The 25,426-nt window shown below is 39.6% G+C and overlaps 1 protein-coding gene across 2 annotated transcripts; it reads right to left on the bottom strand.

The window, feature by feature from the left end:
• Nucleotides 1-691: 691 nt before the first annotated feature.
• Nucleotides 692-24,667, bottom strand: clint1b (clathrin interactor 1b). Of its 2 annotated transcripts, none has more exons than XM_079486836.1 (12): nt 24,398-24,667; nt 15,290-15,394; nt 14,940-15,036; nt 14,373-14,481; nt 13,646-13,816; nt 12,033-12,213; nt 11,552-11,771; nt 10,371-10,452; nt 7,872-7,949; nt 3,116-3,351; nt 2,728-2,905; nt 692-2,487 (listed from the first exon to the last, which is right to left on the bottom strand). In XM_079486836.1, exons 1-12 carry the CDS (start codon nt 24,436-24,438, stop codon nt 2,129-2,131), a joined length of 1,857 nt encoding a protein of 618 aa, XP_079342962.1. In that variant the 5' UTR covers nt 24,439-24,667; the 3' UTR covers nt 692-2,128. The 2 variants fall into 2 exon arrangements, with proteins under 2 accessions (XP_079342962.1, XP_079342963.1); XM_079486837.1 differs by lacking the exon at nt 24,398-24,667 and adding an exon at nt 24,153-24,322 and having other exon boundaries at nt 750-2,487.
• Nucleotides 24,668-25,426: the final 759 nt, after the last annotated feature.

Raw genomic sequence — 25,426 nt, 5'->3', positions numbered from 1 at the left:
CAATCTGTCTTTGAAAACCCAAAGAAAGCTTTTGAATCTACTGTTAACTTCTTTATCCTTGTAGCAAAGTTTTACTTTCACAAACAAAGGTTTCTTAAGAAAATGTATCGATTTCATATATGAAGTCAAATATTTAATCAAATCACTAAGAACAATTGATAATAGAAAATGTACATCTTTTTTGAAAAAACATGAAATCTTTCATGTACCATGATATATAACATATATTTCTGCAATTTCTTTTTTTTAAATATGTATATATATATATATATCTTTCCTATTTGTCTTATGTTGGTGTAAATGTTGTTTATTATTTGCATTTCGGAAATGTTTTAGATTCTAAGGAATGTATGTTTGCACTTTTGCAAGACATTTCTTGAATAAATAAAAACAAATAACAAGAGCACGAGACCTAAAACTGGGTGGGAATTCGTGAATTGGTAAAAACAATATATTTTTTAAAACGTTTCAATTCACAATGTAGCTTATTGGCCCGTCGTTGGGGTCGTTTTGGATCGAATTAAACCCACAAATAATTTTTTTAAGTGAGGTCCACCCAAATCCACAAGAGGGAGACACAAGACAACACGTCTAAGAGTCTACCTAACCCTGCACAGTTCTTCTTGAAAACAATGACACAGGCTTAAGTAAAATAAATTCATTTCCCAGCCTTGAATTATAGAGAAGACAAGTAGACAGAGAATTTCTGCTCATCACACTTCAAACACCGCCGGATAAAAGTCTCCATTCAGTTTTTGATGAAATTGTTTAATGGTAAACAAAGTTTTCGAGTACAATAAAATCAAAAGAAACAATAATGAAAGAGGCGCTGGATGATTCTCTTTACATTTGCATAAACTAGTAAGTTTCCTCAATCATTCGCCCGTGCAACACACAGTATATATGCACAGGATCTCTCCGTATAATGTTACGTATTAAAATTGGAAACTAAACCCCTATGGAACAAATCTAAACAGTATTAAAATAAAGATTTGGTCGTTTTGAATGTAATGCCCCGGTGCCTGATGGAAGACACCTGTTAGTGTACGTTTGAAGCAGCATATGGGAAACTAGACAAAACCAAATCAACAAACATAAGAAAAGTGACAGTAAACTTCATTTGGGGTTCACAATGCCTTCATTGAGCCATCATACAATCCTGTGACTGAACGTAACACTGATCCGCAACAATGCTTCATCATAAATGTAAGACACTTCATTCATGCAAGAAAATTATAACAGATATGACAATTATTACGAGGCATCATAAACACCAATTCAAGTAGTTACTGGAAATGGGTAACATCCTGCTACTGCCAAGAGGGCTTCTGTTTTCACCTGCTTTCCTCACAGTTATCTTTGCATTAAGTGCACCTTTGTATTTCTGCCCCATGTCATTCATCATGAGCTTTTCATCCAATACATCCTCTGAGATTCCAAGTGAGTTTCAGAGTGACACTTCTATTAAAAGGCAGCGGTTGCACCATCAGACAAGCTTTCGTTTTCTGTCTTGCTACACAAAAGATCAGAAACTATATCTAGAGAATGAGATCACCCATAAATGCTGGAGGCATGTTCATTTCAGTGAAAAGAAAAGTTGGAGTGTTAAGAAGAAAAATAAAAACAAATGAATATTAAGGACCTGTGGTACTCTGTCCCATTCCTTCCATCTGAGAACCGAGTAAAATAATTTATTTTCTGCACACCAAGATATTTACAACGTCGACCACTAGAAGTCTTAAAATCACAGCATGAATAATGCAAATTATGAGGTAATTTCTGAACGCAATCCTATTTGAAATGGTGAAAGGGAGCCATGACCACAAATTAAGTTTCTGTTATGAAACAGACATTGGAAAAACATACCAAACTGCATACAGCCGTATTTTAAAGTATATAATATGCTTTCCTTCATTTACAAAATAAATCCGCCCTTCGATTACCAACCCAACAGGAATGAAAAGTTGATTCTTGTTTTTTTTCTGGTTATCTGTTAATATAGAAGGACAAATGATTGAAGTGTTGTGTCACTGGCTAGTTTTGTCCGTTTGGTCCATTTTACTGGATGCAGCTCCTTCTGTTGTGAAGGTGTATTTGGATCGGTAACCCCCTCAGATTGGATCATCCTTCATTTTCCGAAGTTGCCGAAATTTGCGAAGGCATCTTGTTTAGGTTGCACCATGGCAGGATTCATACCTTGGCCAATACCCATGCTGGGCACGCCGAGGGCCCCTTGTAGGCCCATGCCAGTGGATGCCATGTTCATATTTATGCCTATTAGTCCTTGATTGGCAGGCATGCCTCCGAAGGCCACTGAGCCCATTCCCCCAGTGCCTGTTGCCATGGTGGGGGGCATTCCCACGCCTATCGCTCCTCCTCCGGGCATCATGGTGTTCATTCCTGCTCTGGCAGTAGCTGCCGATGGCTGGGTATTGAGTGTCAGTCCGGACAAATTCTGGGTTACCATGTTTAAGGGCGGTTGAACACCTACATAAGAAACAAATAAATTCTTGCTGAGAATTTATTGCTGTTAACACCATGTTATAGTTTATACTTTGGTACTATTATAGTCTATGGGGGCCAAGAACTGCTAACATTCTTCCAAATATCTTTCTCTGTGTTCATCAGTACGAAGACATTTATACATATATGGAACAACTTGAAGGTGAATAAATGAAGATAGAATATTTATTTTGGGTGAACTGTTCCTTTAAAATGTTTTGTTACCTTGCTGCATCATGGTATTGAGTGTGGGCTGTGTGGGCTTTGGAGGGTTCAAGCCTGCAGAGAGGAAATCCAGGCTAATGTTCACGCTCGGGTCTGACCAGGTTGCGGGCATTGATACACTTCCTCCAGATTTCTGTAGCCCCATGGCATGCTGGGGCAATAATGCACCACCTATTGTCTGCGATTTAAGGAGAAATCAATAAATTGCTGCCAGTTTTTTGTTTAACGCAGTTACATTGAGGTCCTTCACTGTACTGTGACATGATTCTGAAGATGGCTAGTAAAAACTGTATAAAGAACACATTAGCTACACAAATGAGAACAACATCAATATTAATCAAAAATATACAGATAATTATATGAATAATTGTAGGTTGGGGTAGTTTACCTGCGATCTGGACATGGCTGCAGTCTGCGAGCACACGTTGAAGGTCATGCTTTGGGATGCACTGAGACTGCTGTTGTTGGGGGCCATCAGGTCAAAGAGATTGGGTGTTGTGGCTGGCGGCATGTTGACATCAATGAAGAGGTCTGAGACGGCAGGTTGGGAATTGGAGGCAGGGGGACTGGTCGAGGAGAAGGCGTTCCAGTCACCAAACTCCCCATTGCCAGTAGACAGCGAACCTGGAAAATACAGACAGCCGTCAAAAAAACAATACATTATGTGTGTTACATACAACAGTTGTGGTACTAAATCCTAATCGGACAAGATTGTTCGAAGCTGTTGTATAATAGCCAATGAACACACGCATGTGCCGGAACATCCAATGAATTTTATAAAGTTCTCCAGAAAGTTTTGTTTTCTGTTCATCTTTAGCCATCGTAAAGTGAACAATCTTTTTCGTGACACTGGACATTACATCAGCATGAAAATACATTTGTTATTGACTTGTGTCAGTTCCTACAGACAAGGTTACTGGCCCGTTTCTTCATGACTGTTCATGAGCACTTATTACTGGATCCACACACACACACAGCTCTCTTAAAGAGTGTGTCTCTGTCAGGGCAGATGGGGCATGTATGATGGGAGCTGACGTGTGTCTGTGCTCATAACACTCAGCAGGTAGCCGCTCCATCTGGACGCCTCAGTCGCTCATCAATATTTCAACGTTTCGTGTGTACGCTGCTACTCCGATCGTACATCAGACAAGCCAACAGAACTGTTGTCCAACTGCCCACCTACAGCATTAATCTAATGCCCGCAGAGAGAAGACCATGACCGAAGAATGCAAAGAACGGACTTGTGTTCTTGTGGAGACCGGTCTTGCGAGGCAGCCTTGGAAGAACGAACTTGGATGGACGTGCCGCAGTGACTTCTGGGACTTCAAGTGGGTTCTGTATGCAAGCAAGTCTGCATTCGATGCCTCCTTGAAAATTACCAGAATACATCTTTTCTATAATTAACATGTTTTCTTTTTCTGAATTTTGTTTTTGTGGGGGCAAACGTTGAAATGTTGAAAACATCTCGGTGGTACAAGTGGTTGGAGATCGTAAAAAATTTTTGAAAAAAGAAATGTTGGAATAATAACTTTGACATGATATTTCAGAATCAGAATCAGACAATCAGAACAAGCTTTATTGCCAGGTGTGCTTACACACACGAGGAATTTGTCTTGGTTACAGAAGCTTCCAGTACACAAGTAAGGTTACAAGACAAGTAACAATCAACAAAGGCAACGAAAGTACAGAATAAAAATAAAAGTTAAGCACACAGGTGAAAGTGCAGTGTGACATATTAAAATATACAAGTTATGAGTTTATATATGTGAAATGTCTGAGGGAAAGTATTGCACACATTTATTGCACTGTAGGGTGTATGATATGTATATACAGATTCTATGAGATATCTACAGGTGTTTAAAATATACACATTTTAAGGTGCTATATACGAAAAATCTGGCACAAAAATATTGCACACATTTATTGCAAAAGGTGAACATTTAACTGTTCATGAGGTAGATGGCTTGAGGAAAAAAGCTCTTCCTGTGTCTGGATGTTTTAGTGCTCGGTGCTCTGTAGCGTCGACCAGATGGTAAGAGTTCAAACAGAGAGTGTGCTGGGTGTGAGGGGTCCAGGGTAATTTTGTGAGCCCTTTTACCCACTCTGGATGAGTACAGTTCTTTAAGTGTGGGAAGAGTAGTGCAGATGATTCGCTCTGCAGTCCGGACTATCCGCTGTAGTCTTCCGAGGTCAGTTTTGGAGGCTGAGCCGAACCAGACGGTGATGGAGGTGCAGATGATGGATTCGATGACAGCTGAGTAGAACTGTACGAGCAGCTCCTGTGGCAGGTTGAACTTCCTCAGCTGCCGGAGGAAGTAAAGTCTCTGCTGGGCTTTTTTTTACAATAGAGTCGATGTGAGCGTCCCACTTCAGATCCTGAGAGATGGTGGTGCCCAGGAACCTGAATGACTCTACTGCAATCACAGTGCTGTTCATGATGGCGAGTGGGGGAAGTGCAGGGGGGTTTCTCCTGAAGTCCACTATCATCTCCACTGTTTTGAGCGTGTTCAGCTCCAGGTTGTTGTACCTGCACCATAGAGCCAGCTGCTCCACCTCCTGTCTGTATGCAGACTCGTCACCGTTCCGGATGAGACCGATAACAGTAGTGTCGTCTGCAAACTTCAGGAGCTTGACGGAGGGGTCTTTAGAGGTGCAGTCGTTGGTGTACAGGGAGAAGAGCAGTGGGTAGAGAACACATCCCTGTGGGGCACCAGTGCTGATGGCGCGGCTGTCTTACATGATTTTGCCCATTCTTTACTAACTGTTGTCTGTCTGTCAGAAAGCTGGTGATCCATTGACAGACAGAGCTAGGGACAGAGAGCTGGGTCAGTTTGGTCTGGAGCAGTGATGGGATGATTGTATTGAAGGCAGAACTGAAGTCCACGAACAAGATCCTCGCATAAGTCCCTGGTTTGTCCAGATGTTGTAGGGTGTAATGCAGTCCCATGTTAACTGCATCATCCACAGACCGGTTTGCTCTGTAGGCAAACTGCAGGGGGTCCAGTAAAGGGTCAGTGATGACCTTCAAATAAGCCAACACCAGTCTTTCAAATGACTTCATGGCAACAGATGTTAAAGCCACAGGTCTGTAGTCATTGAGTCCAGTGATCTTTGGTTTCTTGGGATTGGGATGATGATGGAGCGTTTAAAGCACGAAGGGACTTTGCACAGCTCCAGTGATCTGTTGAAGATCAGTGAGAAGATGGAGGCCAGCTGGTCAGCGCAGGTCTTCAGACAGGCTGGTGAAACACCGTCTGGGCCTGGTGCTTTCCTTCTCTTTTGTTTTCTAAAGATCTGGCGTACGTTATCCTCACTGATCTGAAGTGCAGGGTGGGAGGAGAGGGGGATGGCTGGAGGTGTTGATGGCTGTGTATAGAGATGGTCAGGGTGGGTGTAAAGTGTCTGGTCTAGGGTCTCAAATCTACAATAGAAGTGATTTAAATCTTCAACAAGCTGTTTATTGCTCTCGATGCTAGGGGATGGTGTCTTGTAGTTGGTAATGTCTTTCAGGCCTTTCCACACTGATGCAGGGTCGTTGGCAGAAAACTGGTTTTCCAGCTTTTTGGCGTAGCTCTTTTTAGCCACCCCAATCTCCTTTGTCAGAGTGTTTCTGGCCTGATTATACCAGATCCTGTCCCCGCTCCTGTAGGCATCCTCTTTGGCCTGACGCAGCTGTCTGAGTTTTAGTGTGAACCATGGTTTATCATTGTTGAATGATAAATAAGTCTTTGTAGGGATGCATAAATCCTCACAGAAACTGATGTATGATGTAACAGTTTCTGTGAGCTCGTCCAGATCGGTGGCAGCAGCTTCAAAAACACTCCAGTCAGTGCATTCAAAACAGGCTTGTAAGACCTGCTCTGTGTCGTTGGTCCATCTCTTTACAGTCCTTATTTCTGGCTTAGCAGTTTTAAGTTTTTGTCTGTAAGTTGGTAGCAGATGAACCAGGCAGTGATCAGAGAGTCCTAGAGCTGCTCGGGCGACAGAGCGATATGCACCTTTTATAGTAGTGTAGCAATGGTCTAAAATATTATTGTCTCTTGTGGGGCATGTGATATGTTGTTTAAATTTAGGCAGCTCACGTGTGAGTTTTGCCTGATTAAAGTCTCCTAGAATGATAAAGACAGAATCCGGGTGTTGTTGTTCTGTGTCTTGTGATCAGATCAGCCAGCTGTTGCAGCGCAGTCCACACGTGTGCTTGTGGTGGAATGTAAACACTTACGAGGATGACTGATGAAAACTCCCGCGGCGAGTAGAACGGTTTACAGTTAATGAAACGCTTCCACATCAGGACAGCACATCTTCTTTAACACAGTTACATCCGTACACCACCTTCTGTTGACGTAAAAGCATGTCCCACCACCGCGCGTTTTCCCCGTTGTCTCCGTATCGCGATCCGCTCTGAACAGCTGAAAGTCCGGCAGATGTAACGCGCTGTCCGGAATGGTTTCGTTCAGCCAGGTTTCCGTAAAGCACAGAGCAGCAGAGTTTGTAAAAACCTAGTTTTTGCTTGAAAGCAGGCGAAGTTCGTCCATTTTGTTAGGTAGAGAGCGGAGATTCGCAAGATGAATGCTTGGCAACGGCGTTCTTAGGCCGCGCTGTCTGAGGTTGACGAGCGCGCCGGCTCGCTTCCCGCGCTTGCGTTTCTTCCGGCGTCCTCTCCACGCGACTGCACTGACTAAAATATCCAGCAAAACGTCAGAAAAATCGAAAACTGGTTGCAGATTAGTTGGTGTCCACTGCTGAATGTTCAGCAGTTCGTTCCTTGTAAAACTGATAGTGTTTGACAGACATAAAACAGGACAAACTAACAAAAACAGCAAGACTACTGGAGAGCTCCACACCGAGGCAGCCATTCGCGGCGCCATCCTGTTGTATCTTCAATACGAATACTAATAAATAAATATGCCTAGTAATTAATAATCACAATGTTTCCTATTATTGTAACTACACAGAGACTGGACAGTATTAGATCATTCTTCGAGCATTAAACGAACTATACATTTTGCATGAGAAATACACAAGCGGTTTATATTTACGTGCAGTAAAATCTCTCAATTCATCCCGACTGGCAAGGCACAAGGTTCAATTTGGCTCTTTTGGCACATTATGCATGAAGTGTGACATGTTTTTTTTACACGTACCAGCAGCTGAAGGGAGAATAGCAGAGGCGGCAGGTGATGAAAAATCTGCAAACTCACCGATGAGGTCTGAGCTTCCACCTGCAAACCATCAAGAATGTTAGACGACACATTTGCACTCCTATGAAAGCAATTACCAAATGATAATAATCACCAGGATATTGTCTACAATAATCCATGTCAACAGTACACCAGATTACATGAGACTCAATGACGTGATGTCGGGACATGTTCATTTATGAAAAATGACTTTTTATACCAACAAGGTACTAGCTTCCAGGATTTTCAGTCGTCAAATGGGTTAACTCTCCATGATACGGTATAGTTTACAGATAACCTTAAAAACATTTTTTTATTCAGATACAGCCGCAGAAAAGACCATTTTGAAATGATTTTCAGTTTCCTAAACTTATTTGTATGGGTCAAATTATCTTTTAAAAGATGAAAGTTCATATTCACTTTTAACCAATACAATATTACATGTATTTAGGTTAAGTCCTAAGAGTTCAGGAAAATATATTTATTTTTACTTTGTGAAAGTAAAACATCGAGACATTTTCAGGGTCATTACAGCTTTCCAAAAACGAAAGAATACTACATTAAAGGGATAGTTAGAAGTTACTTTGTTCCGATGAACACAAAGAAAGATATTTGGAAGAATGTTAGTAATTTTCAGTTTTGGGACATCATAGACTACCATTTCATTCTTCCTACTATGGTAGTCAAAGGTGCCCATCAAATTCATCAAAATCAACTATTTTGAGTTAAACAGAACAAAAAAAACTAAAATATATGTTTTCCTAATATGACAGTGGATGATGCGTGAAAACTGCTAACATTCTGTGTTCATTGAAACAAAGACATTTCTACAAGTTTGAAACAACCCGAGGGTGAGTAACTGATGACAGATTTTTCATCTTTGGATGTAAGGGATGCACGGAAGTGAAAATTCTTGGCCGAAGCCGAACATGAAGTGAAACACACGAATACTGAACATGTTTTTTTGCATTTCTTCTATATATTTTCTTCACTATTGCAAAAACTGAATGGTCAAAATGTGCTTTTTATAATTTGTCTTGCTTTTCAATAAAATACAAAACAAGGTAAATTAAAACAAAATATTAAGCACTCTCCCTGCTAAAAGAATGTAATGTAAGTGACTCTGTACCCCTACACCAAAACAGTTCATTAAAAAGGGTCATTCAACATCAGGCCTATAGGCTAAAATAAGAATAAATTAAAACTGATGGATTATTATAGGCTACATAGCAAAATGATTTTAAGAAAAAAAAAACATCCAATGCAAGCAATTCTGACTGATGCTGACTGACAACCATATCAGTTCACGTCTCTCCTCCAAGCCTCGCCCCCAAAAGATGTCTGTTCTCTCAGAAGATGCACTCGTGGCCGGGATGCAAAGAACATCCTTTGACAAGTTGTTTAGTACAGGGAACTGAGTGCACATGACCACTGTATGATGTCAAAGGATATCGTGAGCGGCGGGGCTACTGTCAGACCGCCCGCTCCAGTCTGAAGTAAACCGGTAAAGACGCTTTCATTCGGAAATTGACTCCCGTGCGCCAAGTGCCGAGTCTTTCTCTGGCACTTTTAAATGCTCCACATACACGCATTAATAAAGCTTAACTTACACACAGGTTTCAACAATAACATTTGCAGAGTGCCGCAAGTAAGAAAATCAACTTTGGCAGGTTGAGTTGGCCAGTAGCTTTCTTGGAAACTACAAAATGAAGCCTTTTATGTCCAATTGTAAGAACGATACATTAACCAGAGTAATGAAAGCCATAAGTCTGCTAATAAATACATCCATGATGACTTACACGTGTGAATACAGTAAACCACTCCAGAACCTCACTGGGGGGAAACATATGTCAAATATTTGTTGCGTTAAACCACAAAATTGAGGAACAAAATCAAGATGGGGGGATGCTACATGTTTGTGACGGGGGAAGTTTTACAGAGAAACAGAAACGGACTCTCTTCATGTATATTGAGTGACACAGTAAGCAAAGAAAAAGAACCCCGTAGATGAATATTTAATATAATGCAAAATACAGGTTTATGACCAGGTTTGGTAAAATGTTTATTTTGGACCCTGTATATGTAAACATCCACGATAAGGATGTGACAGCTCAAGACTTCCTGACTGATTCTCATGGACACAGCACAGCTGTTAGGCCGGTGACAGGATACGGATGGAGAGTAGCATCTGTGCATCCCTCTCTCACTTCCACAAACACTCAAATCCATAACCATCTGGGGCACTTAGACGGCTCTGACTACACCTCTCGAGCATCCTCCACAATGAGTTCATGATCTCTGTCATCACACTATCACAAGTTACATAAACTTTCTCATTTATATTTCTCGGCGCATGTAAACCATTCAGATGCACTTTTTAAGAACAGACAAATTAGAATTAAAGTTATTAGTATCAAAGTAGTAGATACTGTAAATGTGGAGAATGTAGCTGAGAGTATTTACCTTTGGACGCTGGCTGACCTGAGGCAGAATCCACCATCAACAGATCAGCGAGTCCCGAGCTAGATGACTGGTTGTCCGAAGTCTGAAAACATTCAATAATAAAGTTCCAATTCGTTTCTACCACGTGGAGGCAGCAAATCCTAATCAGTTGAGAAGACTTGAAAATGAACCTTCAGGTTTACAAACTTTGAGAGATGAGTACGGAAAAAAGTTGTAGATATTAAGAGTTCTGCCCATACTTGAAGAGTTTCAAATAAATAGATCGATTTCATCGAACAAAATGTATCATTTTATATTTTCATTTTTTGACCCTAGACTAGTCTAAGATCATTTAGATGTACGTACTTAAACTATTATTTGTGTAAAAATTTGCAAAACACAGAGTCAAACATGAAGGGTAATCTAAAGAAATGATTTATTAAAATGAAAATGGAGATATGAGGTCTAGCTCAACAGCGACAGATGACATTAACTTCATCCAGTCTACCTGTTCTTTTCTCTCCCTCTCTTTTTGTTGGGTAATGCAAATATAAACCCAAATGGGACATTTAAGTTTATTTAAAGGCGTTATTATTATTATTTAATCACTTAAGTTTAAATAAAATAAAAAAAGTGCAACTGTCTCTTTAACTGTAAGGAAGAACCTATAAATCACATGACAGCCTAAGTGGGTGATCACACAGAACGCGCATTTTCTGTTTGTGTTCCTTTTGGTTGACTTTTTGAAAAGAGCAGCGTGCAACAACGGAATCAGCTGCCCAGTCAGTCAAGGATAACAGCGCGAGCGCTCTAGTTGCTGTTTACTGTCATATTAGCAGAAACCAAAACAGGTACAAGCAAAAGGTGCTTGCACTGACCTTGCTCTGTAAACCTGTGTCAGCACAAGTTTCTCCATCTCATTGCACTGCAGTCTCCGGTCGTTTCAAGCAACTGTTAAGTTCCGTCACCACAACGGAAGGCCTGCCTCTACTTTTATTCGATTGGACAATGGGAAAACGCTCCCATGCCAACTGAAAACAATTCAAAAGCGGTGCGTCTAACAGCTAAAAAAACACGCTTCATGGATTGAGAAAATTCATGAAACAATCAAGCGCATTTATCTTGTCTGTTAAACAGCATGTCCTAAAGTTGCTTGATTTAAAAAAAGTGACTCCTGGTTCTCCAAAACGGTTGCATTGTACCTTTGTGATGTCATAATCTGGGCTGCTTTTGTCACCAGTGTAGTGAGCAGCAGCACCCAGGTCGACGGTTTTGGACGGGACTCCTCCGCGTTTGCGTATGGTGCTGGTCTCTGTGGTCTGTGTTATCTGGACGCTCTTTGTTGTTGCCGTCTCCTCATCATCTTTGAATTCTGACTTTGCAGGTCGACCGTTCCTTGAAACTTTGTCTTCTTCATTGTCACTACAGGAAGAAGCAACACAGCAAGATAAAATGAATACATTAGCTGTAGCACAACAAACAGAAAAGCTAAAAACTCCCCATGCATTAAATACATTTAAGTAAATAAATAAACAAACAAACAAACAGAGATGGTTAGATAAGATTTACATAAAGATACAATATCAATGTGCTAAAATTATGATTATATTTTAATTGATTATTTAGATGAAGCTTAATACTATGGACTGAGATACTCAATATCAGAAAGGACACATGATTTACCTGACTCTGTCTGGCGAGTCGTCCCTCTCCTTTTTACGGAATTTGTTGATGGTGTCATCAATGGTGTTGCCAATTTTGTCACTTATCTCACCGATCTTTTCACTGAAGGGGAAGCTGCTTTTGTTCTTGTCCCAGTCCTCTTCCCATTTGTTCTTGGATTCAGAATCAAACTTCTCTCCAGCTGAGAAAGCGTATGTGATTTTAAATCAGTCACTTCATTTATCGTGCAGATTAAACACAAAAGGGTGAAAACTGACCATGACTAACCCCATCAATAGCTTTAAATGTTAGTATGTACTGTGCGAATAATTTCAGCACCTGATGTGCAAAATGAACCAGCACCCGATTTGCAAAAGGGATTTTTCAATGAGCAGGCAAATAGTGCTGAATTGTAAATATAAAGCTCACTGGAGAATTTGCATTGTCTGCACAAAATGTTTCTACTAGGACGAGAATAGCAATAACTTAAAATATTTCAGAAATATAATTAGAACTTTTATGACAAGGCGCTATACCAGTGAAAAGGTTGCAATTGATATAAGGTGGTTAGGGTGTAATTGGCAGGTTATCTAAAACACTTGCACTGGACTTGATAAGGTTTGATATACGTTATTAATGAGGTGTGATCATATGTTGGTAAACTTCCAAAAATATGGAAAACACACCTGACAAAAAATGCAACTAAACAAAAGAGATTCCCGCCCCCTCTGACATATTTTGCGACTAAAATCCATTGTGGCATGCCAGCGTTAATTGGCAATTCAAAACTGTAGTTCAGCTAATAAAGTGAAAAATCTGAACATCAAATCAAAGGTGACTTAAATCAAAGCAGAAACCAAGAGCAATCTCTTGACTTCTCAACCCAAGTTGAGCAACAACACTAATGACCTGACAAGGGACATAGCATCTTCGCTTGATTAGACAGATCTGAGAGACAACATGTTGTATTACAAAAACCAGAGATCTGATTATTTCTGCATGAACGTGATCATAAGCATCACCAAATGATGCAGCGAGCAAAGTTGAAAAAGTGATGGCCCTGAAATCAAAACAGCTCTAATCAAAAGATCAGTGTGGGAAGAAGGGAATCCGTTGGGAATTCTTTGGATCGCTGAATGCTGTGAAACATGTTTGGAAACACAAATCCCTGTGGGACGTCTACAGGACCGAAACAAAGTATCTCAGTTTTTGGTTTAAATCACAGTTTCTACAGATGAAAAACACCTCCGAAAGCTGACCTGAAACTAAAGGGAATTTTGTGTGTGATTTGGTTACAGCATTAAACCAACTAACTGAGTGGACCAGTCACCACAATTACAGAAATACAAAAAAATAACTATACAAAATATGCCTGTTTGGCCAAAATGCTGGTTGTCTCAATTCCAAAATGTTAAGTTGGGTGAATAATGCGTATATAAAACGTTAATTTAATTTCAGCATTTTGTGTACTTCTCTTTAGCTGACATTAAATTGCATATCGAGCATATATGACAACGCAAACACTTTCTGGCTATGTGTCAAAAAAGACAATCATTCATGCAGATTTCATCATTATGAAATTATAATACTATCATAGGCACAAGTGCTCACGTCTGCTGTATGTTATCACTTACAGTTACTTCGTTTGAAGCCGCCCATGCTATCTGAAGACACTCCGATGTATTTGTCCTTGTTCTTCTTGGCTTTTTTCCTCTCCTCACGTAACCGGTCATCATCCTGGACAAACTCTACCATTTCTTTGACCTTCTGCCGTACATTGATGCCCTGGTCCTTTCCATTTTCATCTACCAAAAAACGGAAAGAAATCTGGTCAAATATTTACATCTTTATTATAATTCTGCAAACATCGAAACCCTTTTCTTCATTCCCAAATGAATTAACATTTAATGCAACACAGAAATGAAAACACTGCCTGGTATTCATTTAAAATGCTGAGTCTCTTGAAAAGTATGAGCAACGTGTCAAGAATGTCTGAAAATCATTACATGTTTCTGATGCTATTCGATATTAAACACTGAAATGCCATCTGGCTAGCACCACAGGCTACAACAAGATTACATACAGATGCTTACAGTTTTGCTTTCTGAATCTGCAGAAAGATGTCAAATATTTCTCTAATTATAAAAACGGCAACAGCTAAGAACCATACGCACACATTTGCCTTTTTAATTACAGCTTAAATGACAGTGTTACAACAAAAACAAACTCCCATCAGTTTGCTCACTTTCGTCCATTTATGCTGTACGATTGAACAACAAGATTTAACAAATCATTTTACAAATTAATTAGCAATCCAGTAAGTCTTTTTTTAAGCTGTTAATACCCTCTATTTAAACTTACCTACAAAATGATAATTTTCCAAAGAGCGCAGGTCATAGATATGTTCTCTGGCACTGGTGACCACCCGCTCCGACCCGTTTCTGATGAGGTACGCTAATAGTAATAAGGCCTAGACATATAGAAGTGAGAATTGTGAAGAATACATCCAAATATCAAATTGAAATAGAAATTCGAAAAAATAAACATACAAATATATAAATTATCAGGCTATTTGTTTTATTACGAACAGCCACATATTTAAAAGGCCAGTTCACCTGATATTTGTATCAGCATAATACTGCTGTCCTTCTGAAACCTCGTATCCTTATTATCAGTCACCCTTTATGTATGTCACTGGGTTTTGCAAATATATAACCAATAAAAAGTACAAAATGTGCTTGTCAACTTTGACAACCCTATTCAATCATTTTAAAAGTACAGTGTCTTTCCATTTCCTGAAAAACAGCAAATTTGGACATCGGAGGTTTAGAAGGACAGCTATGATATGTCCTTTGAAATGAAATGGATTTGGAAAAACCAACCACTAGTAAAGTCAAAGGTGATTTTCGAGGAGCAATTCAACTGTACCTTGTAAACTCTTCTCCAGTTCTTCTTGTTATCTTTGAGCATTCTGGTCCAGAGCATGTTCATCACCTCAGGAAACTGCTCATACATGAATGTGGATCTGTGGCATGAATGAAGGGAAAAGTCAAGTTGCTGGCAATGAAACAGATTGTAATAGTGTATTTTATGGTACTTTTTCTAGAAAGGAAATGCAAAGCTGTCAGAGGAAGATCTCAAATCTAAGGCCTGGTGCAATGCTGGTAAAATCATCAATTCTCAATAATGAGATCAACATCATTTTCTGAAGCAAATGCCCTACTCAAATGCCCTTTCTGAGGAAAATCATTGAAGAACAGTTGAGAATAAGTACTTACTTGGCAATCTCACCCATCAGCTGACCTGACGGGCCCCATGGGTCATCGTTGGTGGCTTCTCGAACCTTGGACTCTATTTCTGAGTAGTTCATTACAACGTTGGTGCTAAACAAAACACACAAAACAAGAATAAACAACAGTAATGACCACAAAATCACTACAGGCAAAGCATTCAACAAATCAATATATTATTGAGCGTGGATGTGCTGAAAGACATCTAGACTCTTAAGCCAGTTACTTCTGGTCTGTCAAGGTTTTTAGGACTGATTGGGGAGGTTTAAATGTGTTCAGATGAAGCCCTGTGTGAGAAAGAAGGGGCTGAACGATTAAATGCATTTTTGATTAAATCGCAATGTGATAAAACGCAATTTTCTAACCGCAAAGACTGAGATTAATTATGGGGATGTACAGATTGATGCGACCCTGCTCGGAGCTGACCAGCACCATCTCAAAAGCATTAAAATACAAGGAAAATGCGCGGCATGCGGCTTTCTCCTTTTCCCCGAAGTGCTCGGGACGGAAACTTGCTCTCTTGTGGTGACTGCCTGCGAGTGAAGAAAACGCCTTGCACCTCATTTGCGTCGCAACTGTGTCGCTCTCTATTTCAGCATGCTTGCCGCGTGTCTGTATTTGAACCATGAGCCGCGGCTGAAGAGCGTGTTGCACAACATGCACGCCGTGACTGCGCCTGTCTCTATTTAAGCGTGCTTCCCACACGTCTGCATTTAAAATAATGCATTTTTACATTGACCTCATGCTCACCAGAACGTGGCACTGTGGGAACTTTAGTGTAAAAGAGCAACAGCGCGTCAGCTGTTTGGGACTATTTTGTGTGGATGATGCTGCGCGGTGTCGGGTCTTGTGTGTGCTAACAATTAATGCTACCTCAAGGTGAAAGACTACTAACGCAATGCAGCACTTACACAATAATAAAAACAATAAGATAATACATATATTAATAGATTTTTACTTTTTATCTGAAGCCTGGCCTATAGTTTATGGTTAATCTGTCTAATATTGCCTTGGTTACCATGGTTCATTGATTTTCTTTATGAAATAATACAGAATATAAGGTGCTTAAAAACAAAATCGCATATTAAAATCGCAATACAGGAAAAAAATTCATCGCAATTACATTATTTGTTAAAATCGGTCGACGACGGTTCTGTTTAGCACTAATCTTCTGTATAAATGTAATTTTCATTTGGAAAACCGATTGAAATTTCAAAAAACACCAATCTTAGGTTGCAGTTTATTTGAAGTACATCTTTTTTACAAATGAATTTATTTTTGCCCGTTTTATTTAATTGGTTTTGTTATGAAAATATTTTGCGAAATTGCTTATAGTTTGAAAGTTTTAGAAGACATTGCACCACAGGACATTTCCCAAATGCACTTCGTGTCGACTTTCAAAGCCTAGAAGGATGCATCATTAACCTTTCATGTAATTCCTATCATGCTTTCCTCAAAACCCAAGATGTGAGGAAGCGTAGGAGGAGAAGACAATAGCTGGGTTTCCATCCAATGAATGCAAAATTAGCTTATGCGCAAAATTGGACTATCGCATACACTTTTTTGCAAATAAGCACAGTTTTCATCAAACTAGTCAACCGTCACTTCCTAATAAACTGGCACAAAATTTCAGCAAGAAAAGTAGCCACTGAATATAATACCTTCATACATAATAATGACTTGCGCAAGCAGAGGAAACACAGTAAATGCAGTGCTTTGGTGGATGCCTGCTGTTTGAGAAACGCAGTCGTGACTCGTGACAGTTCTGTGAGTCAATTACAGAAATACTTTAACGACTTTGCTCAGGCATTTAAAAATGACCATAACACGATTTCAGATGCTGTTACAAGATCAGCACTCTGGTTAGCCAGGTTAAACGGTCTCATAGTGCAGTTACATGACTTCAGGACTTTATTCAGGAATTGCGTTTCCATCTACCATTATTTGCATGAACCCTTTTTCACCAACAGAAACACACACCTCAAGCAATTATTAAGAAATTTGCCATTTTACTCGCTATTGATGCAAAACTTTAAAATACGCAAAAGAAGATATTTTGAATAATGTAGGACAGCAAACAGTTCTGGGGCAAGTTTGACAACTATTGTAACTTTTCCTACTATGGTAGTCAATGGTGGCCAATAACTGTTTGGTTACAACTTAAGAGCATTCTGAACAGTCTCTTTAAAGAAATCTAAACAGCTTGGTTGATGCTAAGCAGAGTTAACTCCGCTACAACAGCTGCAAGCGCTTCTTCTAAACTATTGGTAAAATGAAAAAGAGGCTTCTCCGTTCTCTCCCAATCTCAAAAAGGGAAAAAGACTTAAATTTAATTTCTGCAAGTTACTACCGGCAATCTGGTGAAATGTGGCAAGACAGAAATGCTGGCAGGTGGGCGACATGCACCCTGCTGGATTGTGAAAGCAGGTGGTCTGGGAAGACAGCGCAACTGATTCACAATCACCTGAAGAGAGGACGTCTGAGCCAAATCAGTGACTTCAGCATAAACTGGTTTAGCCAAGTCAACAGGACTAGGAAACCAATCCAGCTCAGCTGTGCAACTATGGCTTTTGCTCTTTTCGAAAGATCAGCTCGACTTGATGGAAGAGCAAATTCAATCTGTAAACACTTTCAAAAGTAAGACCTCAAAATTCCTGATGTAATTCAGGCAATTCAGACAGAGGCCAACGCTGCACATATGGTGTAGATGACTGAAGGATGGATCTAATTGTGTGGCAGCTGGCAAGGATGGATGTAAAAACTTCTATAAAAAGCCACACAGACATTTTTCAGTGACGGCTTCATTACAGTACTGTCTGTGTATCTGGAAATGATCCATTGTCTATTTGGTGTATAACCTCAGACATTATTAAATCACGTCTAACCGTGTACAAGTACCAGATAAAGTCAAAGAAAAGCTTGCCAATATGATACGCTTAAGACAAATGACCTAATATAACAGCGAATGTTGTGAAATAAGTTGTTTAGTAATAGTCGAGAGGATGAGGTCTTAGCAGAAAAGTATATGGTTAGACCAAAAGAGTGTAGGGCTTATCTTTATAAGGAAGAAAAAGTGTTACAGTGGTTTTCACAATAAGGGTACTTTTTATTCAACAAATGGTTGGTTAAGAAGATGCTTAAGCTAGAAAAAACTTCACAAGGTCAAACTGTGTATTATATGGGCGTCTATTTTTCTCTTCATTTTCAGTTTGCAACCTTGAAAACCAAAAACAGAGTTTATACGTTTTAATTTAATTGTAGTTTTATTAACGAATAAAAATGTATCATTTTAAATTAGTCTTTCTAGTGTTTTTTTTTCATGTTAAAATTATTTATATATTTTTATACTTTCTAAATGACTATATAAATCAAATTCATTTATTTTAATACAAAAAAGATTTAGGTCAAGTTTTTCAAATAATATTTAGGACTTTTTTTAACAACTCAATTATGACTATTTACAATACATTAAATACTACAAACAGAGATAAAAAATAAGAAAAGAAAAATACCAGGCAAATTCATAAAAAACACCAATTATGATTATTCAAAACAAATAAATAATATTTTGCCAGTTTTTTATGCCTGCGTCGTGGTCAGTAAAGTGTTGTGGGCTGTACATCAGTTGTGCGCGGATGCAAATCACACTACAGAGGGTGCAGTAGTGATATAGAATTTTTGTTAACAGCATTTTATCTACTTTATAAAGTTACAATGTTAGTTAAAAAAAATTAAAATATATTGAAAAAATGTAAACAGCAATATATCCTTAAACTTCAGCTAAATATACACCTCATTTATTAGCCTGGTCATGAACAGACCAGTTGGGTAAGATCCAAAAAGTTATTGACTGTAGATTTCAAAGACAAGAAAGTTTACAACAGTATTAGTGACAATCGATGAATTTCTAGAGCACGTATGAAACTGCGCTGCAAAGTTGGCCCAAAATTACAAGGAAAATATCAGACAACTGAATAATTAATGATGTCGGTTTATGCGAGCAAGCGGTCTGTGAGCAGCCACACTGACATAAATACATTCCACACGCACGTACAGCACTGTGTACCGCGCCACGCATATTCCACTGGAATATTCAATACGCAGGAAAGACAAAAGGCGAAGAGGCAAGCTTTCTTCCACACAAAGAGAAGGGGGCACAGACAGGCGTAGGGGCGTCTTGCCATCTTTTGCATCCGCAGCCTCTTTGTTCTATGGGCCTGCCGAGATTTACTCTCCACTTCTTTTTCTTAGCTGTTTTTCATTGGCAATGGATGGGCGTACTTACACATTCAGTGTGGAGCTATGGCCTGCAAAAAAAAGCCTGCAACAAACTCATAACATGAAAGCTCTCCGAGTGGTTTCAGCTTCTCTGCTCCGCCACCTCAGACTAAAAAGACTACCTAGAGCTTCAGAGGGAAGCTGAGGTCTGGATGAAGCTTTGCGATGGAGATGAGGATAAGAATGGTGGTGGTTTATAATAAGTATGATGGAGAGGGAACATAAGCACCAGAAAACAGATGAAAGGCACAATACCTGGACAAGGGAAAGTTTGCTAAGGAATAAAATCCCAGGAGTAGGGAATTATGGGTGATTCGGAGTTGGGGCTACCACTGGGTCCTTCTTGAAAACAACAAACAAATGTATATAAAAGAGGTACTGGAAATTCAGCCCTAGTGAGGCTGGAGATTTTTTTGAGGTCTCCGGGTGATCTCAAACTGTCACTCACTAGACCAAAGTGTTACAAAAGGAAGCAACTGATAGATAGATTGACTGATGTTGCCTCTACACTAATTATTGGCGTGTATAAGTAAGTAAGTATTGGTGGATCTGTTCAAATTGCCGTCAAGTTAGCAGGACCACTACACCACACTCAAGGGTCAGGCTGTACTGATATCAATATATGTATCAGTATATTGTGAATGCAAATTGCAACCAATGGTTCACTCCTGTCCTACGCTGCCCCACTCTTTCGAAGCACTACGGTGGCTGACATAGAACTAAAATGTCGTCACGTTTTCACGCTCTATGTAGATTAGTTTGTCCGTTAGGGCTACTGCAGAAACAACATGGTGATTTCCATGTAAGAGTCCCCCCTGTGTATGCAGATAGAAATTATTAAAAAGATTTTTTTACAAAACTCCTTGCTCTGAAAAGCGAGGTGTGCTATGATTGGCCAGTTAACCAGTGCGTAGTGATAGGTAGAATTCTGCAAGTGTGTGACACAAATGTAACGCCTGTTAACATATTTGGAGCATTAGGTTCCAAAGCAATTGAACCGACAGCCAAGGTACGCCCAACTTACTAGCGTTTACATTTGGGCGGTCTTAGTCGAATCATACCACGAACGGACGTAGATTTGTGGGTGTGTGGTTATACGATGCGTTTCAGGCAGGTCTCTGTGAGCATTCGCCTTAACATAAAATGCATCTTTTGTTGCAATTTGACGTGTCTAATACATGCACGGGCAACTTATAACACACCAAAGACACAGAAAAACACGTATCCGCGCCATATGACCCCTTTAATGCCGAATTTGTATCTGTATGCAAAGTAAACTAGATGGAATCTTGATGCCACCACATACAGAGAAACTTCCTCCTAACAGCCAAACAAATGAGCGACTGCATTTTCTAAACAACATATAAACCCATATCTATGGCAGCATAATATGACACTTTCAACAAGATGATGTAGTCCATAAATCACAGAGGGATCCTCTTAATTTTAACTTCTAAAAAAGAAAATAACCTGAAGACATTACAAACTGTAAGCAATAAAGTAAGTGTAGATATACAGGCTCGACCATTGTAATAGTGAACCCCCAACCTTTAACACATTCCTCTTCCTTACTTCCGAACACCTTTAGTTACTCTTGGACAGACCTGGGCATTGTACCGCCCCCCCTTACCGTAAATTAGAAGGCAAACGCAAATGGTTGCACGCAATACAACTGCACTGGTTTCATTGCTTTTTTAACCCTTAAACATGTACAATCACACCGGTTTTATCAATCTAGGGCTGATCCCTGGAGCGTATGATCACGATGATGCTTTGCGCATTACTTGATCAACGCTTTACCTGGCACTGACTGAGCTACGCACTTGCCACAGATCACAACTATGCAGTGTTTTCAAGCACATATGTTGTTTATTCTAGCTTTGAGACATTTACATTCACAAAAGTTCTAGCAAGACAATATATTTATAGTTCATAAAATACACATGATGTTTCTGGAAGGGGAAATAATCATCGTTTCAAATGTTATTTGACAACGTGTCATGTCAGATGTTTAGAGCCGCGTCATGTTTAGAGGCATGGAAATGTCCATACAGTAACAGTCCAGTGTACATTCACGAAAGTGTCAAAAGTGAACCGCAACAACGTTTATACGCATATGCCATAAACCTCGCATTTAAGAATAAAGCGTTTAGTCGATTGTGATGAATTCTTATTGCAACCGTTGTAAACACGACAGGTTCAGGGTGACACGCACGTCTCCCGGAAATCCTGTGAAATTCAACCAATCAGATGACGACTTTGAAACTGCTGAAGTGTTTCCAGAAAAGTGTGCCTTATGCATCAGGTGTTTAGCCAACGGTCCGTGACATCCGAGGACTGAGAACTCAAACGTTTTTGGGTGAATTAAAGATCTCGAGCTGGAGGCTCATCTACAGCATTTTTAAATATACATGTGAAACGTACATCCATGCATGTGACATGACAGTTTTTTGTAAAGATATAAAGTGTACCGAGTAAAGTGTATTGGTCCGGTTCTCTACAACCATGCCAGTTTCTCATGTGCCCACTTGGGAAAATTAATTGCCCACCCCTGCTCTATGAGATGATAGTAGTATATTTACCATGTGAAACGATACTACTTACAACTGCTACATCCATATGGTGCATTCACACACAAGCTCAAACGGTCTTAGAGAACCCACTAACAGTTTCACTTACTGAAATGCCGCTCTACTAAAACAACATTCAATTTATGCAGTTCTATCTGAATTCAAAAACCATCAATATGCAACAGCAGAAAAAAAACATCACACATCCTGCGCCAAGCTAACAAGTGTAATGAACTTGAGATTCTTCTTTTATCTATTACCTTGTTGGGTGCCAATGCCCACTGTAAGAATACAAAGACAGCAAACCCAACATAAGACACCGAATGCCAATGAAAAGGGCAACTATATCAATATCCACCTATCCTTTCAGCTGAATTCATGCATGCTTTCAAGCCTTCAGTTATGGCATCCATTACAGTAACTTGACATCAGGGCTTGTATTGAGCAACAGGCACGCAGAGGAGCAGAGACTCTGAAGCCTAATTTATACCATGGAAGAAAACAATCATTTTCCCTCCCTTGGTGAACTAAAGCACCTTAGGCAAACGCAGCCTGCATTAGTACAACACTTGCCATGGTTTTAGAATTTGATGGTGACATCACATAAAATTGTACAGAAATGTCACCCTAAGCACAAAAAACTGGAATTACTGGAAAATTTACACACAACAACCTGTCAGTAAACAACCACATTTTTGTATGCCTTCAAATGTTTGAGTAATTGCAACAAGCTACTTGACTTAAATCAGCATTGATAAAGGGAAAAAGCAATCGCACACAAACGTGTCACTGAATGGGACAAGCTAACAATAAAAAACAATAAGTGACGGGCAAGTTAAAATGTTCACTGGTGGACTTTACACTTTATACACTGAATTCGTGAACAATGAGTTGTGAGAATGTCACGGCAGAAATTTAGATAAAGTCCTTGTTAGCCAAAACCTCCACGATTACAATAAAAAAGTAACGTTAACTTCCGTCGAACAGCAATTTAGCTATAGATATGTAAACCAATAAAAAAATATATGTTGTCAAAACCTGTATATCGTTGCCTTGGAATTATAAGGCTCTTCGATCGCCAAAATTAAGCGCATTGTAGTTGACAACTTATTTACGATATGTGACGTTTTGGGACTTCTAGAAAACAAAGATTTTATCTACAAAATCAAATGCAATGCGAAAAACGTTGAAGCCATTCAAGGATATTCCAAGGTGACGATAAGACTCGTTCTTCTGTGGAACACAAAATAATATATGCCTCTGTGTTTTTTGTACATAGCATGAAAGTCAATGTGGCGCGATATTGTTTGGTTACCAACATTCTTCTAAAATTATATTGTGGGTTTATGGAGGACCCTCTAGTGTGGGCATTATTCACTTCATTGGGTTTAGTTCAAATCAAATTGATGTGGTTTAGACGTATTTTGTTTGCTCCTACTTTGTTTTAAAGCATGTTTAAGACTGAAAGATTGATGGAGCAAAATGACCACCCTTCAAGTGAAGAGCACTTGGGGCAAAACAAGGCCTCCACATAACACTGTGGTAACCTTATGAGGCAATATCAGGGTTTGCAGTCAATTGTCTTTTTCTTATATCAAGGAGCGTCCGTGTGGTGACAGTAACACGGGTAAATGAATAATTCTTATAACTGTAGCATGGTGACTGTATGCTAACAAGCTAATGAGCTAACATCAATAACGGGCCCACAACATTTCAACACTTATGCACGCACGCACAAATACACTAACAGCACACTAACGTCAAGTGTTCTGCACAGTATGAAAACGTTGTATGTGAGCATCTTTGTTTACGTGTAGCTGGCGCAATGTTTCAGCGGGACACCACAGTTGAGGACCGACAAAAGTGCTTTTGAAACGCCGCCTCACACACCCTAGTGTACCGTTTATCAAGTCGGCGTATCTGATCATTGTATGCGCGTGTAGTATTATCGCGGGTAAGGTAACAAAACATAACGCACAAACATGATCTCTAGGTAACGTTACCGTCATAGGCAGTTCAAATGGGTTTTGAGACGCCTCCTAAAAAGAAACGCACCCTGGACAGTGCGGGAATCCTTTATGTGTTTGTTTAACAAGCGCGGCTCGCACATTTGTCGTTCAAACGAAAATGACGACGTTAAATCTATTCGTGCGGCGCTCGCGATCAGCTGAGGGTGTGACGTCACGGGCTCCGCACCTACATAACTAACGGGCCTCCGCGCGAGCTCGTTAGAAAGCGAAATACTCACGCTTTATCCACCAGCTCCCTGACTTTCCACATATTCAACATCCTGGAGCTTTAGCAGGGCCTCTCCGCCTCAATGTCGCGTCGCCTGGTCCGCACGAAAACACCGGTGGACTCGGATATCCGTTACCGATAATAACAGAATCCCCCAGCCCCTTCCGCCTCTCTAACGCTGATCGACACGGCTAGCGGAAAACAGCGGATCGGATCGGCCCGTTGCTACGGTGACGCGTATTGTGCGTCAGGGGATGCGCAGACGCGGTTTTGACGTCCTGCGGGGAATCACGGGAAACGTAGTTTTGAAGAGATCCTAACAAACGTTAAATCATTTAAGCGCGACGAATCCTGAAGCGCGTGAGGGTTCCGCTAGAAGTAAAACATAAGCAATTATTCTTTAATCGTTTACTCAATCTCTTGACATTATTTAAAGCTGTATTCTTGCAGAACACAAAATAAGATATTTTGAAGACAGTTGGTAACAAAACAACGTGAATAGTTATACTTGTATATAATATTATATATATATGTATTTGTCATCATCAAGTTGCATCTTGTGTATTACTGTTTATGTGATGAATAAACAAATTGAATTACATTTGTTTGGCTTAATTTGTATTGAAATTGAATTGAAAATTCTTTCATCGTTTACTCGTTTCTGCAGAACACAGAAGATATTTTGTAGAATGTTGAACCACAACGTTGAATTTTATTGTATGGACAAAAAAAAACACAATGACATGTGTCAAAATTTGTCATATACATGGTTTCTATAACATGGGGGTAAAGGATAACAAAAATGTCAATTTTAAAACAACATTTGGAATACTGATATAGGTTTTCCTATGTGTTAAATAATTTCCCCATTAATATTTCATTATTTTGAATGTATATGTTTACATAAATGTATGTATATACTGCATATTACTTTTATTCTAAATTAAAAGCATGCATTTTGCTGTGCAATTTGTGAATACTGTGCCAAAATGAAGATTTTCTTTCTTTTGGCCAAATGCGCTGTAAGTTGCTAGAAAGT

The sequence above is a fragment of the Barbatula barbatula genome (assembly GCF_947034865.1).
Source record: "Barbatula barbatula genome assembly, chromosome: 22".
Classification (NCBI taxonomy): domain Eukaryota; kingdom Metazoa; phylum Chordata; class Actinopteri; order Cypriniformes; family Nemacheilidae; genus Barbatula; species Barbatula barbatula.
The sequence above is the reverse complement of the archived record's forward strand: the minus strand, read 5'-3'. Positions and strand labels throughout refer to the sequence as shown.

Coding starts and splice junctions, on each gene's coding strand:
- clint1b (XM_079486836.1), bottom strand. CDS start 24,438: ATGTTGAATATGTGGAAAGTCAGGGAGCTGGTGGATAAAGC. Junction 14,482..14,939: donor ACTGGAGAAGAGTTTACAAG/GTACAGTTGAAT, acceptor CTATATGTCTAG/GCCTTATTACTATTAGCGTA. Junction 12,214..13,645: donor CGGCTTCAAACGAAGTAACT/GTAAGTGATAAC, acceptor ACGCTTTCTCAG/CTGGAGAGAAGTTTGATTCT.